Source organism: Grammomys surdaster, unplaced genomic scaffold, assembly GCF_004785775.1.
Source record: "Grammomys surdaster isolate TR1022 unplaced genomic scaffold, NIH_TR_1.0 124092, whole genome shotgun sequence".
Lineage (NCBI taxonomy): Eukaryota > Metazoa > Chordata > Mammalia > Rodentia > Muridae > Grammomys > Grammomys surdaster.
In genome coordinates, this window is record NW_021619190.1 from 1 (window position 1) to 14,848 (window position 14,848).

Genomic DNA, 14,848 nt, shown 5'->3' on the forward strand with positions numbered 1-14,848 from the left:
TTATATTAGGAATATATTCCCAATTATAACACACACACACACACACACACACACACACACAAACATATACATATATGCAGGTAACAGCAATTGATGAAGAAAGAGGCCATAGATTTGAAAGAGAGCAAGGAGAGGTATATGTGAAGGTTTGGAGGGAGGAAATGGAAGGGAGAAATGGTATAATTATATAATCTTATAAGTAAAAGAAAAAATCTGGTAAACCTGACTGTTCTGGGGTAAATGAGCTATGAATGCAAAAGTAGATGTGGCAAGATTACCATTCATTAAACTCACAGATATTTATTGGATATTTTTTATATTCAAAGCTCCATGCTATAAGGTGTGCCAGACTAAATAAAAGAAAATGTTTGCTTTGTCCTTGTGAAAGAGCCAAGGAAGAACAGATATACAAGGTCAGGTAGTGAGACGGGATGGAAGTGAGAGGTGGCATTTTCTACTGCTGAGGTAGTGCTGTTGTATTTGTCCACGCAGAATCTGAATTGGTACCTAAGCCAGCAAGTTGACTATGGCAGGAGAAGACATTGGAGAGGCAGCTAGTACTTATTTTCCTTGAGGAGTGCTCTGTCGGCTCAAAGAGTTTTGAATACTTTTCTAAATATGCCGAGAAGTCACTGGAAGATTGGAATTTGCAGTGTGGCACCTGTGACGTATAAACAGTTCTACGGTTTTTACCTGGAGAACTCACCGTGAAGGGGCAACAGGAGAAACAAGGAAGCCAAAAGATAAAAAATAAGGCTATTGGTTGGTGGTTTAGATCATAGTGAGGGCACATAGAGAAAAATGTGTGCAGACTCAGGGAAATCAGTAGGGAGAGTGGATGAGCTTTGCTGTCATTCTCCTTTGAGGATGGGACAGAGGGAGCTCTAAAAATCAACTCCAAGTTCATCAAGACCTGCATCTCTAGTAATAGTGACAAATTTGATGACTTAGGATTTAAGAGTGTATCCTGAGGGAGTCAAACATGATGTCTTGACTCTGGGAACCGAAAGTACTGTATGTCTTGGAAAATTTATGATGTAATTTAGATGAATAGCCCAAGGACAGGTTACCTTCTCCTCTCAAGTGAGAAAAGAGCCAGTACCTTCCTCAGGAAGCTGCAAGACAAGGTTTGCAGGATGTTTGGTCTGTCCATGCTGGTGATGGTCTGTCTGTTCTGCCAGCATTGGGGTAAGTCCTAGTGATCAAGATACAGCTGAGGATTACTTAAGGAGTGGCCAGATGCCGGGGAAGGAGGGGTTTCCAAGCTGGCTGCTGGGGCTGTGGAAGTCTATGAGATTGTAACAAAGGAGACTGCTTTGCCTTCTCTTCACAGGTGTCCTTAGTGAACCTGGAGAAGGTATGATCATAGCTGGCGCAACGTCTTTGGTAAACAGTTCATTTTTGACACCTTCAGGAGCAAATCTCCCTTCCAGTTACTACAGAATTCTGAGAGTCCAGTCTCCTGGCTTATTTACTCTATGGCTATTAGTAAGGAGTTATAATTACTGTGGTTTCCTTTTACCTATTACAAACACCCACGACAAAAATGTTCAGTCTATACAAGGTGCTTATTATGTGTACTCTGTGGGTAAATTCTACAGGAATCCTGACCGCCTCAAATGGTATACTGTTGGTTTGTGGCTATAAGCTTCTCTTTCACAATCCCAGCATTTTGAGACAAAGGTAGGTGGATCTCTTTAAGTTCCAGGCCAGTCAGGGCTACATAGAAAGATCTTATCTCAAAAAACCAAAACAAAACAGTAAAAAACCCCAAAAGATTATTATAGGAGCTCTATTCTGGGAAGGTAACAACCCACGATCAATAGTAACTTCCTGCAGAGAAGGCTCTAATTGCATAGGTTTTCGTCAGACCACATTCACTAAGTACTTCTTTCTGTATCTAGCAGATCTTGGAACAATGTGTTATAAATGTAAGAAATATCATCTTGGGTTATGCTATGAAATCATGAGATCCTGCACACTGAAGCATAGACAGTCCTGTGCAGCTGAGAACTTTTACATACTCACAAATAAAGGTAATGTGGGGATGGAATAATGGGCAGCTAACCACACCTTCCTTTCTAAATAGCAGGTCCTCTTGTGCTTAGGATGACTGGGAGAGTGGAGTGGATGCAGATGAGCAGTCTTGTAAAGGCTGGAAAGATAGACCTGTCCTTAAGATAACACTGAATGATGGTGGCGCTGATGTCTCTCATCAGTTATGGAGTGAACTCCCTTCCCTGGGTTAGCAACGAGTACAGAAAATTATGAAAACTTGAAGATAGGTTATTACCAGAAACATGGAAGTGGGAAATAAAATCTTCAAAGTTGTTTTCCTCTTTCACTTCCTAGGACAGAGCATGTATCATTATTCAAGACTGTCGTGTATGACCAACTGTGAGGACATCAACTTCCTGAGTTTTGAAAGGAGGACAGAGCTAATTTGTTGCAAGCACAGTAGCTATTGCAACCTCCCAATGGGACTCTAGTTCTGAATTTATTATGGATTTGGTATCAGTCTTCAACTTACTACCAACTCCCTTTCCCCCAAAGTTTGTATTTACTCTCCCCTCCTAACTAATCATAAATGGGAAAATCATTTGCCAGTGAAAAGAGAAGCAGTCATGTGAGAAACTGGCCTGGGATCTCAGCCTCGTTGCTAAGCAAATCTTTGTAAATTCGCTTTGTCATACCTAGCAGGGCATTTTGATCTGTGGACAATCCTGATCAACATGAGTAGGTCCATAATTGATCATCTCATATACAAACTTACAAGTCTTTGCCTCAAAATGTCATCCCACCTTTGTACAGAGAAATCTCTAAATATACTCTGTGTTGGTCTGCACCAAGTCTTCTGAGTTGGGAATTTTCTTTGGGCTAGCGCTGAGACTTCCTGGCATAGTACTTATGGATTCTGGAGGTAAGAGAGAGTTAATACTAACTTCCAAATTTGCTAATGTTCTGAGACTTTTTTTTTTTCTTTCAAATACCATGAAAGAAATATTAGGTGAGAAAAACCCGGACAAGCAGAGAGATTAAACTACAAAACTAGAAATTTATGGAAGTTGTCATTGATGCAGAGACAGTTTAATGTGTGTGGACCTGATCTGTATTGTTAAGGCTCTGGCTCAACCAGGTGATTGGATTAAGGGTTCAGGCCTTGTTCACAAGTGATTACTCAATATATTTTGATGAGAGTGAAGAAAAAAAATGAAAATGGGTTTTCATAGTAGTTAACAGTAACAATATGTAAAGATAGCATGAGGGATTATGTACTTGTTTCCTTTCTGTTGCTGTGACAAAATACTTTGACCAATACCAACTGAGGGTAGGAAAGAGTTTATCAAGTTTATACGTCTAGATAATAGTCCACCATGGAGGGAAGTCAGGGCAGGAACTCAAGGTAGGAACCTGGAGGTAGGACCCATAGAGGAACAATGCTTGTCATAGGCTAGCTTTCTCATACAATATGGGACCAACTATCTTAAAATGGTACTACTAATAGTGGTCTGGTGTGTGGCCATAGCTCGAGCATGGGCATGGATCCTGTTGGGCTGAGTTGTGGGTCCCATGTGTCTGCCGCCCCAGGCAGCTAGGGCCATGGCTCAGGGGACAGAAGCACAGGAAGTTGCCTGAGTTCACTCCACGTGCGCTGTGAGAAGCCACAGGACTCCACCCTAGGTGTAGAGAGAACACAGTCTGAGACCTCGCAGGGGCTGGAGCTCTTGGTCTAGAGGTTCATGGGCCAAGGTGGCTGGCCGGGAACCAAGTGGTCTCAAGCCCTTGGGCTCCCAGGCACTGCCGGGAGGCCATAGAAGAACCAAGATTGGGGGGCCATATGGGCTGGATCGACTCACAGCCGAAAGGGGTGAGGGGGATAAGCTCTGGGGGTCACGGTGACTCATTTGGCTGGGTCATGGCTGGCTCAGCTAGCTTGCTTGAGTTGGTGGATTCTGTGGCTAGAACACAGAGAGATCCTTGGCAGGGGATTAGACTGTGGCTTGGTAGTTGAAGGCCTTCTCCATGGTCCCCCATGGTGGGCCCCAAGTACGAGAGGTAGTTCATGGTTTAAAAAAGTTTATTGTCATGTCAGAAAGTGGATGAATCTGTACCCCTTGTTCTCAGGGTAAGCCTGAGGTTAAATACCTTTTGCAAGTAGGAAGAGGATCTGGGAAGGAATGCTTAATTGGTTACGCCCTCTGTTCTTTAGGTATCTAATTAATATGGAGATCTCTTGAAGCTCTGTGGCCTGTAGTCATTCCCTCTACCTGTGCTAAGTGACTGAAGGCCACAAACCTTTCTTAGAGAGGGCCTGTGGATGGATGAAGCTAAGTGAGAAGAACTAGGAGGCCCAGGAGTACTACCAAACTCCTACCGTCCCTTTAGGGTCTCCGGGGTTAGAAGCAGACTCAACTGGGTACCCCATTGCCTCTCACAGCCTACTGCCCCACAGTCTGGACCCCCTTATGTCAATAAGAATAATCAAGATTGTCCCCACACACATGTCCACAAGGCAATTTAATCTAGGCAACGTCTTTCCTTTCCTTCCCTTTCCCTTTCCCTTTTTCCCTTTCCCTTTCCCCTTCCCTCCCCTCCTCTTCCCTTCCTTCTTTTTCCTTCCTTCCTTCCTTCCTTCCTTCCTTCCTTCCTTCCTTCCTTCCTTCCTTCCTTCCTCCCTCCCTCCCTCCCTCCCTCCCTCCCTCCCTCCCTCCCTCCCTCCCTCCCTCTCTCTCTCTCTCTTTCTTTCTTTCTTTCTTTCTTTCTTTCTTTCTTTCTTTCTTTCTTTCTTTCTTTGGTTTTATTAATTTACTTTACATCCCAACTACAGAAACCCATGATTGGTCAGTTGTAAAGAAGAAGAGACTAGAATGTCCAGCTCTAAATAGAACATCTGTGTCACATTCTCTTCCTTTAAAGGTGAGAGATCTTCACAGAAGAGGGGGAAGAAATACTGACAGAAAGAGTAGACATCTGTAGGGAAACAATATTTTCTGGACATGGTAGCACAGTTGCACATATGAATTCACATAGACTGAGACTGAATGCACAAGACCAAGTGAGTCAAAATTTCAGCATGGAGGCGTCAGAGGCTCATGATGTGCCACCAAGTTTGAGGGACTATTGTCAATTGATAGCTGCTTGGCAAGGATTAGTCAATTTTCTTCAGGAATGCAGTTCCTGAGAGATGACCCTTCTCAGAATAACAAGGAATCAGGGTATACAAGAATGTGTTCTGTCTGTGTTGTCATCCTAATGATAGGACATGGACAGCCAGTGCTTCATCCTGATTTTCCCAGGTCTAGCTCTTTGTTCATCTCTTATAGTCTGCTTTAAAATGTCATCTATTTATTCTTTATCTGTTACATTTTATTAAATATTCCCACCTGTTTCTTTTGTGAAAGTTTTGAAGTTGCATTTACATTATTTTCAAATATAACTTTTGATCTAGAATCCCTACAAGTTCTGATGGTCTGATTTTAGAGTTCATGTAGCTTAAATTTGGCTTTCTTTGGCATAGCTGTACACATGTGATTTATATTTATCTTTCTAAGAAAGCATGCTTTCCTGGGGTTATCATATTCTCTACCTGACAATGGAATTTTGATAGGGTAGAAATTCAGATTCAAGATCAGTAATCTTGGTGAATTAAAAAAGTGGAATGTAGTGAGATTTAAGGAGGTAATTTTAAAACTTTAAGAAACATCTAATGAGAGCTGGACAGATGGTTCTTTGGGTAAGATCACCTGTGCAAGCATGAGGAACCAAATTCAAATCTTCAGACTTTATGTAAAAAGCCTGTTGTGATTGGGCACACAACTGTAACCCCATCAGAGAAGGGCAGAGACAGAATGCTCAGTGGGGCTTGCTGGTCACCAGCCAACTACTTCCAAGTTCAGTGAGAGACTCTGTCTCAAGGGAATAAGGCAGAGAAGAATTGAGAAGAACCCGGGAATCCTCAATGAATGAACAGATTGTACACACACATACACATGACCATAACACACACACACACACACACACACACACACACACACACACACACACAGAGAGAGAGAGAGAGAGAGAGAGAGAGAGAGAGAACAAGTGAGATAATAATTCTCTTGTTTGCCCATTTCATTCAACAACTTCTCTATCATAGTCATAATGTTGACCCCTTAGAGAGAAGCCACATCATGCTGAGGTGACATAGACTTCCTCAAATATAATCTATAGCTACTGGGGGCAAGGGATGGGCAGATGACTTGCCCCGTAATATTTCTTTGTAGCCTGGTGTTAAAAATCTAGTGTGGACAATACTTTGTCTTATCAAAGGTATCCCACACTGAAGTGTGGGAGACAGGCAAGAACAAATTTTAATTACCTTTTCTGTATTGACCCTGTGCTATGCCTACCCCCACTACTACAGGCAACCAAGTGCTATGACCACAGAATAAAAAGGTTCTGGATATTAGATAAATAAGATAAAACATATAGCTTGGAGTGATGACACACATCTATTGTAACTGCCGTTTTTTTTGTAACGGCCGTCGGGTTCTGCTACTTTGTAAAGGCCGGCCGGTTCTGCTGCTCCGGTCGGCAGGTCAGGGTCTAGCAAGAGAGAATGGGGACGGAGGAAGGGGAAAAAAGGGGCGAGAGACGCAAAAGATAGATACAAGCCAGAGTCTGGTGGAGTCTCTTCAAGTCTTCTTTATTTTCTTATCTTCTTACTATATTCTCACTCCTTCAGTCTCCTGACACCTCTCACTTTTTCTCTCCTTCCTCTACTTCCTACTTCCTACTACCTCCTACTTTCTACCTCTACCTCCTCGACTCCTCTACTCCTCTACTCCCCTACTGCTCTACTTCTCTATAGAAGGGAAATCCTGGGTATTTATACCCTTTACCACGTGACTTGCCCTCGTGGACAATCTCAACTGAAGCCACTACATCACGTGCCTTGTAGCCATGGATACCAGGAGCACCTGGCAGCTGGGGGCACTAAACAGTGTAACAAGATGTTTATCAGAGTGCGCTCAGCTATTGCAGGCTGTTGAAACAAGTCTCTTGTCAGGGTATATGGCTCGAGATGGCTGTAAAGATGATAGCCACTTTCGGCTAAGAGTCGGCTCCCAACAATCTATAATACTAACAAGCAGGAAGCTGAGGCAGTATGATCAAAAGTTCAAGACTAGGCTAGGCTCCATAGTGAGACTCTGCCTGAAGAAGAGATAATCAAGGAAAGGGAAGCATGTAGGCATCTTAACTCCAAGGACAATCAAAGCCTTTATCCAGGTCCAGTGAGAAAGAGCATCTACTCAGGACACTATGAACGGGGGTAGGGGGGAAGGATAGCATACAAGCAAACCCTTAACAAAGAAACTGACAACAATGCATCAGAAAATGATGTGGATCTCAGTGCTGTACCAGAAGAGCAAATGTTAGTTCAGATGTGTGATTTCAAAGACATGACGTCAGTCTCTGTAGTGAAGAGTGGGTTGAATCACTGTAACTCAATTTCAGAATTTGTTCAGGATTGACTTAGAGAGAGAGGGACAGAAACTGTGCCACTCCTCCATCTCACAAGTTCCTGCCAGTGTCCTTCTCTCCTATTTCACAAGTCTCTGTAAAGAAGAGCTTATTTAATCTGCAAACAGAAAGCCAAATCCTCCACCTAGGGTAGAAATGTCTAAAGCCCCAAGGGTGGTGATGATTTCCTAAGTCCTGGGTGAGGGGAGGAAATCACTGATTCAGAAACAAATGACAGAGCACTAGAAGGGCCTCTGATCAGCTGCTCCCCACAGTCTTTCTCCTTGTGTGGAGAGGAGGCACTCTTCTTATAAAAATCCTCCTTACCCTTTCCCTCTCATACTGATCCAGCAGGCCAGTCCACAGTTTAGAGTTCAAATGTAACTTGTTTATGAAGATTTTTCCCAGGGCCCATTCTACACTGCCTTTGTTTTATTCCATATTTTCTACACTAATTAAAATGCATTTCCTAGTTGTTTACAGCACAATCAATCATTTTCTAGAGATGTTTCTAAGACTGCCATATGTGAATCAAACACCCCAGTTTTTCTTACATTTGTTACTTTGGCTACTAATTTACTGTCTCACTGATTGTGTTCCTCTAACTACAGATCATTAGGTGGGCGTGATGCCAAAGCTGCCTATCATGGGTTGGCTTTTCAGAAGCACTTAAAAAAATAGTCAAAGTCCTTAGTCATCAGGGAAATGCAAATTAAAGTGATCCTGAGATTACATCCTACACCAATCAGGATGGCCAAAATCAAAAATGCAAGTGACAACACATGCTGGTGAGGATGTGGAGAAAGAGGAACACTCCTCCTTTGCTGGTGGGATTGCAAACTGGTACAACTACTCTGAAAATCAGTCTGGTGGGTCCTCAGAAAATTTGAGATAGTTCTACCTGAAGACCCAGCTATACCACTCCTGGGCATATACCCAAAAGATATTCCACCATACCAAGGACACATGCTCCGCTATGTTCATAGCAGCCTTATTCATAATAGACAGAAGCAAGAAACAACCCAGATGTCCTTGAACTGAAGAATGGATACAGAAAATATGGTTCATTTACACAATGGAATACTATTCAGCAATTAAAAATGAGGACATCATGAATTTTGCAGGCAAATGGCTAGAACTAGAAAGTGTCATTCTAAGTGAAGTAACCCAGATCCAAAGGACATGTATGGTATGTACTCACTGATAAGTGGATATTAGCCAAAAATACAGGATGCCCATGATATACCCCACAGACCATAAGAATTTAACAAGAACGAAGGCCCAAGTGATGATGCTTCAATCCCACTTAGAAGGGGACAAAATAATCATGGGAGGCAGAACACCTCAGGGGAAGGGGAAAACAGGGCAGGATCAATGAGGGGGGGGCAGACAGAAAAGAAGACCAGAGGGCCAGGAGAATGAATGGAAATATGCAGTTTCTGGGGGTGGGGGGTGGGGAGACCCTCTAGAAAGTCCCAGAGACCTGAGATGTGAGAGACTCCACAGAATTCAATGGGAGTGACCTTAGCCAGAATGCCCAACAGTGGAGAGAGGGAACCTGAAGAAACCAACACCAGTAGATAGACAAGGCCCCAAGTTAAGGGACAGGGTTACCAACCCATCATCAAAATTTCTGACTCAGAATTGTTCCTGTCTAAAGAAATGCAGAGACAAAAGTGAAGGATAGGCTGTTCAGTGACTGTCCCAAATTGGGATCTATCTCATGGGGTGGAGGGTTCACCAAAGCATGACACTATTACTGATGCTATGTTTTGCTTACAGACAGGAGCCTAGCATGGCTATCCTCTGACAGGCTCTATCAGTAGCTGACTGAGACAGCTACGGATACTCGCAGCCAAGCATTAGACTGAAGATGAGGACCCCTATGGAAGAATTAGAGAAAGGATTGAAGGAGCTGAAGGGAATGGCAACCCCATAGGAAGACCAACAGTTTCAACTAACCTGGACTCCTGGGAGCTCCCAGAGACTGAGTTCCAAACCAAAGAGCATACAGGGGCTGGTCCGAGGCCCCCCCCCCCAAACCCCAGACCCAGGGCACATATGTAGCAGAGGACTGCCTTGTCTTGCCTCAGTTGGAGAGCATGTGCCTAATCCTGTAGAGACGTGAGGCCCCAGGGAAGGGGGATGTGGGGGTTGGGGGAGAGAGGGGGTACCCTCTCAGAGGCAGAGGGGAGGGGGAATGGGGGACACAACATCTGGAATGTAATTAAGTAAAATAATAAAAATCTTAAAAATAATATAAAAAAGTAACAGTTCTTCTAATTTTTTTATTGGTTCTTTGTGAATCCCACTCTCCACCCTTGCAATCTTCTACAACTTAGAAAAACATCTCATTGTGGAAGCTGTAGTGTGTCACAGTGTGTCTCATAGTATACCCTTTTGTCCACACTTCTTTGCTTGAAAATGTTTATTGCAGTGACTCGTTAGTCTGACACGAGGTCTCTGACTTCTGCTGCTCTATCAATACTGGAACATCACTGGGACTCCTCTTAGATATCCTGTAAAGAATTGAAGTGACACTTCTTATAAGAAAATGACCAGCAGGTTATTGTACTCAAGTAGGTCACCAATGCAGAGTTCATGGCATGAACACCTGTGATCCTTACAGCCTCTCTTCCATTACATGTTCACAGTCTCTCAGTTTGTTAATTTGTTTGTTTGTTTTTTTTTTTTGAGGCAGGGTTTCTTTCTACAACCCTGGCTGTTCTGGAACTCGATCTGTAGGTCAGGTTGGCCTTGAACTCAGATATCTGCCTGCCTCTGCCTCCCAAGGGCTGGGACTAAAACCATGTGCCACCTGATTCAGTTTGTTGATTTTTTTTGTTTTGTTTTTGTTTGGCTAAATGGTTTGACAAAGAGGGGATTGTGATTTACAAACATTCTGTCAATAATGGCTGAATCATTAAACTCTAATAAAAATGTCCCTGTAAGACAATAATGAAAAAGAAATAAGCTACGGAACAATCGGTTATTACATGTAAACAGCTCTGGGTTAATTCAGATTAATTTGTTAACCCTCTGGCGGGAGGCAAAGCCTGACCATCATGAGTAGAAGTTATCTGTACTGGAGTAAACTCACATTGAACATCCAACTGTTCCTGGTAATAGTGGTGATCACGATGCCATCACAAGGCTTACAAAAACTCCTATTCTGTGTCAAGACACTTCACACAGCACTTTGTCCAAGCAGAGAACCCATTTCACTACAAATATGATACCATAGTTTGTTCATGGTCATGAAGATCTTTTCCTGTGTCTCATTACTGCCAGACACTAACTAGCCTGACAATATGGGGTATGTATCAATAAAATCTCAGTAAAACTGTGACTGGGGATCAAGCACTGCAGTGATTTCCTGTATTATGGGATGTAACATATGTTCTAAGATTAGTTCATAATATATGGCTCTGATTTTCTCTGGATGGAAAACATGGACCCAGAAACCAAGATTTAGAAATGAAGATAAATTCTCTCGTTCTTTGCATTTTGATTTGTCAGCCAAGAGCTGTTTCCAAGGATTTGAAGTGTAGACTCTGATGAATTGGGGATCCTTATGCCCCTGAAAGAACAAGGATAGAAGTCTTTTTCCTGACTGGGAAAATTTGCAGATGTCATAGGGAAAGTGGATTGTTGTAGTCCAGTGTGGTAGAGGTGACTTGGCCTGGCGTCTAGAAATGCTATTTAAAATATTCATGAAATGTTGAAACTGAAAGCAGCAAAGATACTGAGGACTTGAATGCTCTAAGAAGGAAGATTCACACACATCATCCCTTCCAGATAGATAAAAGATCCAGAAGGTTTTATTCAGGGAGCAGGGACAGGCAGACAAAACACAGGCTTGCATGTTATAGAGATCACTTGTCAGTTCAAACAAATCCTGGGCAGCTGTGCACATTTCTATTGTTCTCGAGGCAATGTTTCTTCTATATCTCTTTATTGCTTCATGGAAGAATTGCTGTTGGTTGACAGCTGAAATTGAGTAGGTTGAAGAGTATTTACAATTGCACAGAAATGAATATCTGTGCTAGTACTCAAAGATTAAGATAAATTTAAAACTAGCTCCTGGTATGTAGGCAAAGGGTAAGAAAGTCTTTATGTGGAAGATAAATGGGCATTATTACACAAAGCCATAAAGTTATTTTTCTTGTTAAACAGAGTCCAAATACATATAAAGGGAATATATATATCTCAAGTTGGCTGCACTGGTTGTTAAATTATTATCTCTTACTTCTTCCTGCAGCAGAACAAATACAGAGACTTACAGACATGAGAGAGAGAGAGAGAGAGAGAGAGAGAGAGAGAGAGAGAGAGAGAACTCAGAATACAGAGATCTAAATGAGATGACTCCATCAAATACCTCTTCTTAGAGCTCAGGGAACCCAGTGGAAGAGGAGGCAGAAGAACTGTGGGAGCCAGAGGGAATCAAGGACACCAGGAGAACAAAGCCCTTTCAATAAACTGTGCAAAGCTCAAATGAGCTCACAGAGACTTAAGCAGAACTGGGCTTCCACGGGTCCTATATGTATATATTATAGCTTTCAGTTTAGTACTTTTGTGGAACTCCTGAATGTATGAATGAGTGGGTCTCTAATTCTTAAGCCTTCTCTTGGGCTATTTTCCTTCTGCTGGTTTGCCATGTCCAACTTCTATGTAATGGGTTTTGTTTTACCTTATTATATTTTACTTTGTTATGTTTGTTATGTTATCTCTTAGAAGCCTGCTCTTTTCTAATGAAAGACAGAAAGGGAGTGGGTTTGGATGGAAGAGGAGGTGGAGAGGCACTAGGAAGAGTAGAAGGAGGGGAAACTATAATCAGAATATATCGTATGAGAAAATAATGCATTTTTAATAAAATAGAAAAATTATTATCTTTCAGCTTTAGGCAAACTGCTCTATAATCAATCCCAACCTGTGGGATAAAACCCCTACAAGGGTTTCATGTCAGATATCCTGAACATCAGATATATATGTCGTAATTTATATTATGAGTCCGAACAGTAGTAAAATTAGTTATAAAGTAACAACAAAATAATTTTATGGTTGGAGTCACTACAACAGGAGGAACTGGATTAAAGGGGCCCAGCATTAGGAAGGTTGAGAACTACTGTGCTATTAGATGCCAAGTTGCAAGGGTTCTTCTGTTTTATGCCTTATACCTACCTCAATTTCAGAAACCAGCTTCATGATGCTCCCTAAGAGATAGCATCATCAGTTAACAGTGCTTCTTTCCTTGAAATATATATTCTAGCATCACAGACATCTTCCTTGGGATTTGTTATATTGTTATTGGAGACAGGATGCAACTCTCTATCCCAAGTTGGCCTAGAATTAATGATGTAGCCCATTCTGCTCTCAAGTTTGTAGCAATTTCCCTGTCGCAGTCTCCCCAGTGCTGATATTACAGGCTTGAGATGTTATACCTGGCTTCCTTGTAGATTTTGAGGTGTCCACAAGTCGGTAACACCATCTCAGACATCCGAGTGTCAGTTTCAGAGTAGCTTACTAAGGTCTAGGGACTTCAACATTTCTACTTTGTTCTCAGAGGCCATGGGTTTTAAGACTCTTCCTACAGTTTCTATATGTTAAATCAAGACCTCCTTTTGGTCTTTTCTGTCCATCAGTGCCTGACTAACAACTCTTTCTTTCAAAGGTTGTGTGAGAATGACTGGTACTGTTTCATTTTCCTACCTGATCTGAAAGAGATCACTGATGGTGAGCTGCTCAGGCTCAGTGAAGAGGGAATGTCATGATTATTTATTCATGTCTGAATATCACATTAGACTAAACCTCACAAGAACAGAGATCATGACTGTCATAGCCAAGCACCTAGCACTACCCAGAATGTGGTATGATTTGAATAAATGTTTGTTAACAGATTAAAGGAGAATTTGGAATGTAAGAGAGAAAATGATTATGGGTATTGAAAAAACATAACTTTTTTTTTTTGTTCTCATAATAGGATCTAATCATTCTTTCTAGGGTCTGTTCACAGCAGTGTTAGAAATCAGCCTCAATCCCTAGGACACGTTCATTTTACCCCATTCCCCACACTGTGCAGAAATTACACATCATGGAAAGCTGGATGTGAGAGATGGAAGTGGTGGGGAGCTCCACCTAGTCATGGGCGTCCAGATCCAGGAAGCTTCTTTGGCCCCCATAGCTCTCAGGCTCCATAGTACTGTGTTCCATGCTTGCTGGTCTTAGCTCCGCCGAGCTCTCCTCTGCTTGGGATCCTTCTCTAAGAGTTCTCCAGGGAACCTGGTGCCTGGGAATCTCCAGAATCCCACAGACCCCTCCCACAATCCCATGTCTCTTGTCCATAGCCCCAAAGACAGATGGCAGAAGACCCTTATCTCTTTGTATATCTAGTACAGGTTCTTTCCACACCCTAACCCTCTTTCACCTTGGCAGAAGCATCCATGAACAAAATGAAGAAAAGCCCAATTATTTCCTTTTTTACCACACACATCTTTTTTCAGGATCTCAGTGGGACACACTTTAGTTGAAGTGGAGTAAGAAGCAGGGAGGAAAACAAGAGAATCAATAAAATCTCCAGCTACAACGGGGAAGGTTATATGCCTTAGTGAGGAAGCGACAACTGTTGGTCTGGTAAACAGACATGATGGACATTGTAAATGGACCTGTCAGCTTGCCTTCTAAACAACTGTGTTTGCCTCTATAAATCAGTGCTGCTGCCAGATTTTGTAAAAGAAGCTTCTTCTTGCAGTGGTGGGAGCTGCAGAGACTCATAACGTGTCATGAGAAAGCCATGACTAGAAGATCTGTATCCCCACTTCCAGGGCTCAGGGAGCATCACAGAAGAGAGTTGGGGAAGACTGGAAGGGCTCAAGGTTGGGGTGGAGTGCGGGGAGATGCTGTTTTCTGGGGATGATCTGACTAATGCAGTCTCGAAGTCATAGTTGTTGTGTTTATCTGGGGAGGGGCTCAGGAGGCCCTACCCTTCTCTGAGGAGTCATAAGATTAGTGGTTGATATGGAAAGGACAGATAGAGATTTCTTCATGCCTGGAAATAACCTTTCAGAGATGCTCCTCTAAGCAACTCTCTGATTAGACTTGTTAAGACACACACACACACACACACACACACACACACACACACACACACAACACGTACACACGCACACATGCATACACAGGACATGAAAGTAAAGATGAAGGGCGGCATCGTCGACAGCCTAAAGCCTTCGACCATCGATGTGACTCGTCTCACATCAGTGTTTTGGGGTTGTGAACTTGTCTAAGACCCCCCATAATTAGACATCCAAATTCAAAACTCACATAGTTGGGATTGAACATAAGA

At 42.5% G+C, this 14,848-nt stretch overlaps 1 protein-coding gene across 1 annotated transcript; it reads left to right on the forward strand.

The window, feature by feature from the left end:
- Positions 1-1,151: 1,151 nt before the first annotated feature.
- On the forward strand, positions 1,152-2,489 carry Pate2 (prostate and testis expressed 2). The gene is made up of 4 exons (XM_028784531.1): positions 1,152-1,188; positions 1,334-1,357; positions 1,908-2,036; positions 2,353-2,489. The coding sequence occupies exons 1-4, from the start codon at positions 1,152-1,154 to the stop codon at positions 2,487-2,489; spliced, it is 327 nt and encodes a 108-aa protein (XP_028640364.1).
- The last annotated feature ends 12,359 nt before the right edge of the window (positions 2,490-14,848 follow it).

What these genes read in the sequence shown, in the direction of transcription:
- Pate2 (XM_028784531.1), top strand. Translation starts at nt 1,152, where the DNA reads ATGCTGGTGATGGTCTGTCTGTTCTGCCAGCATTGGG. An exon ending in TCTGTTCTGCCAGCATTGGG is followed by an intron (nt 1,189 to 1,333) that starts GTAAGTCCTAGT and finishes TTCTCTTCACAG; the next exon opens with GTGTCCTTAGTGAACCTGGA. An exon ending in TTACATACTCACAAATAAAG is followed by an intron (nt 2,037 to 2,352) that starts GTAATGTGGGGA and finishes TTCACTTCCTAG; the next exon opens with GACAGAGCATGTATCATTAT.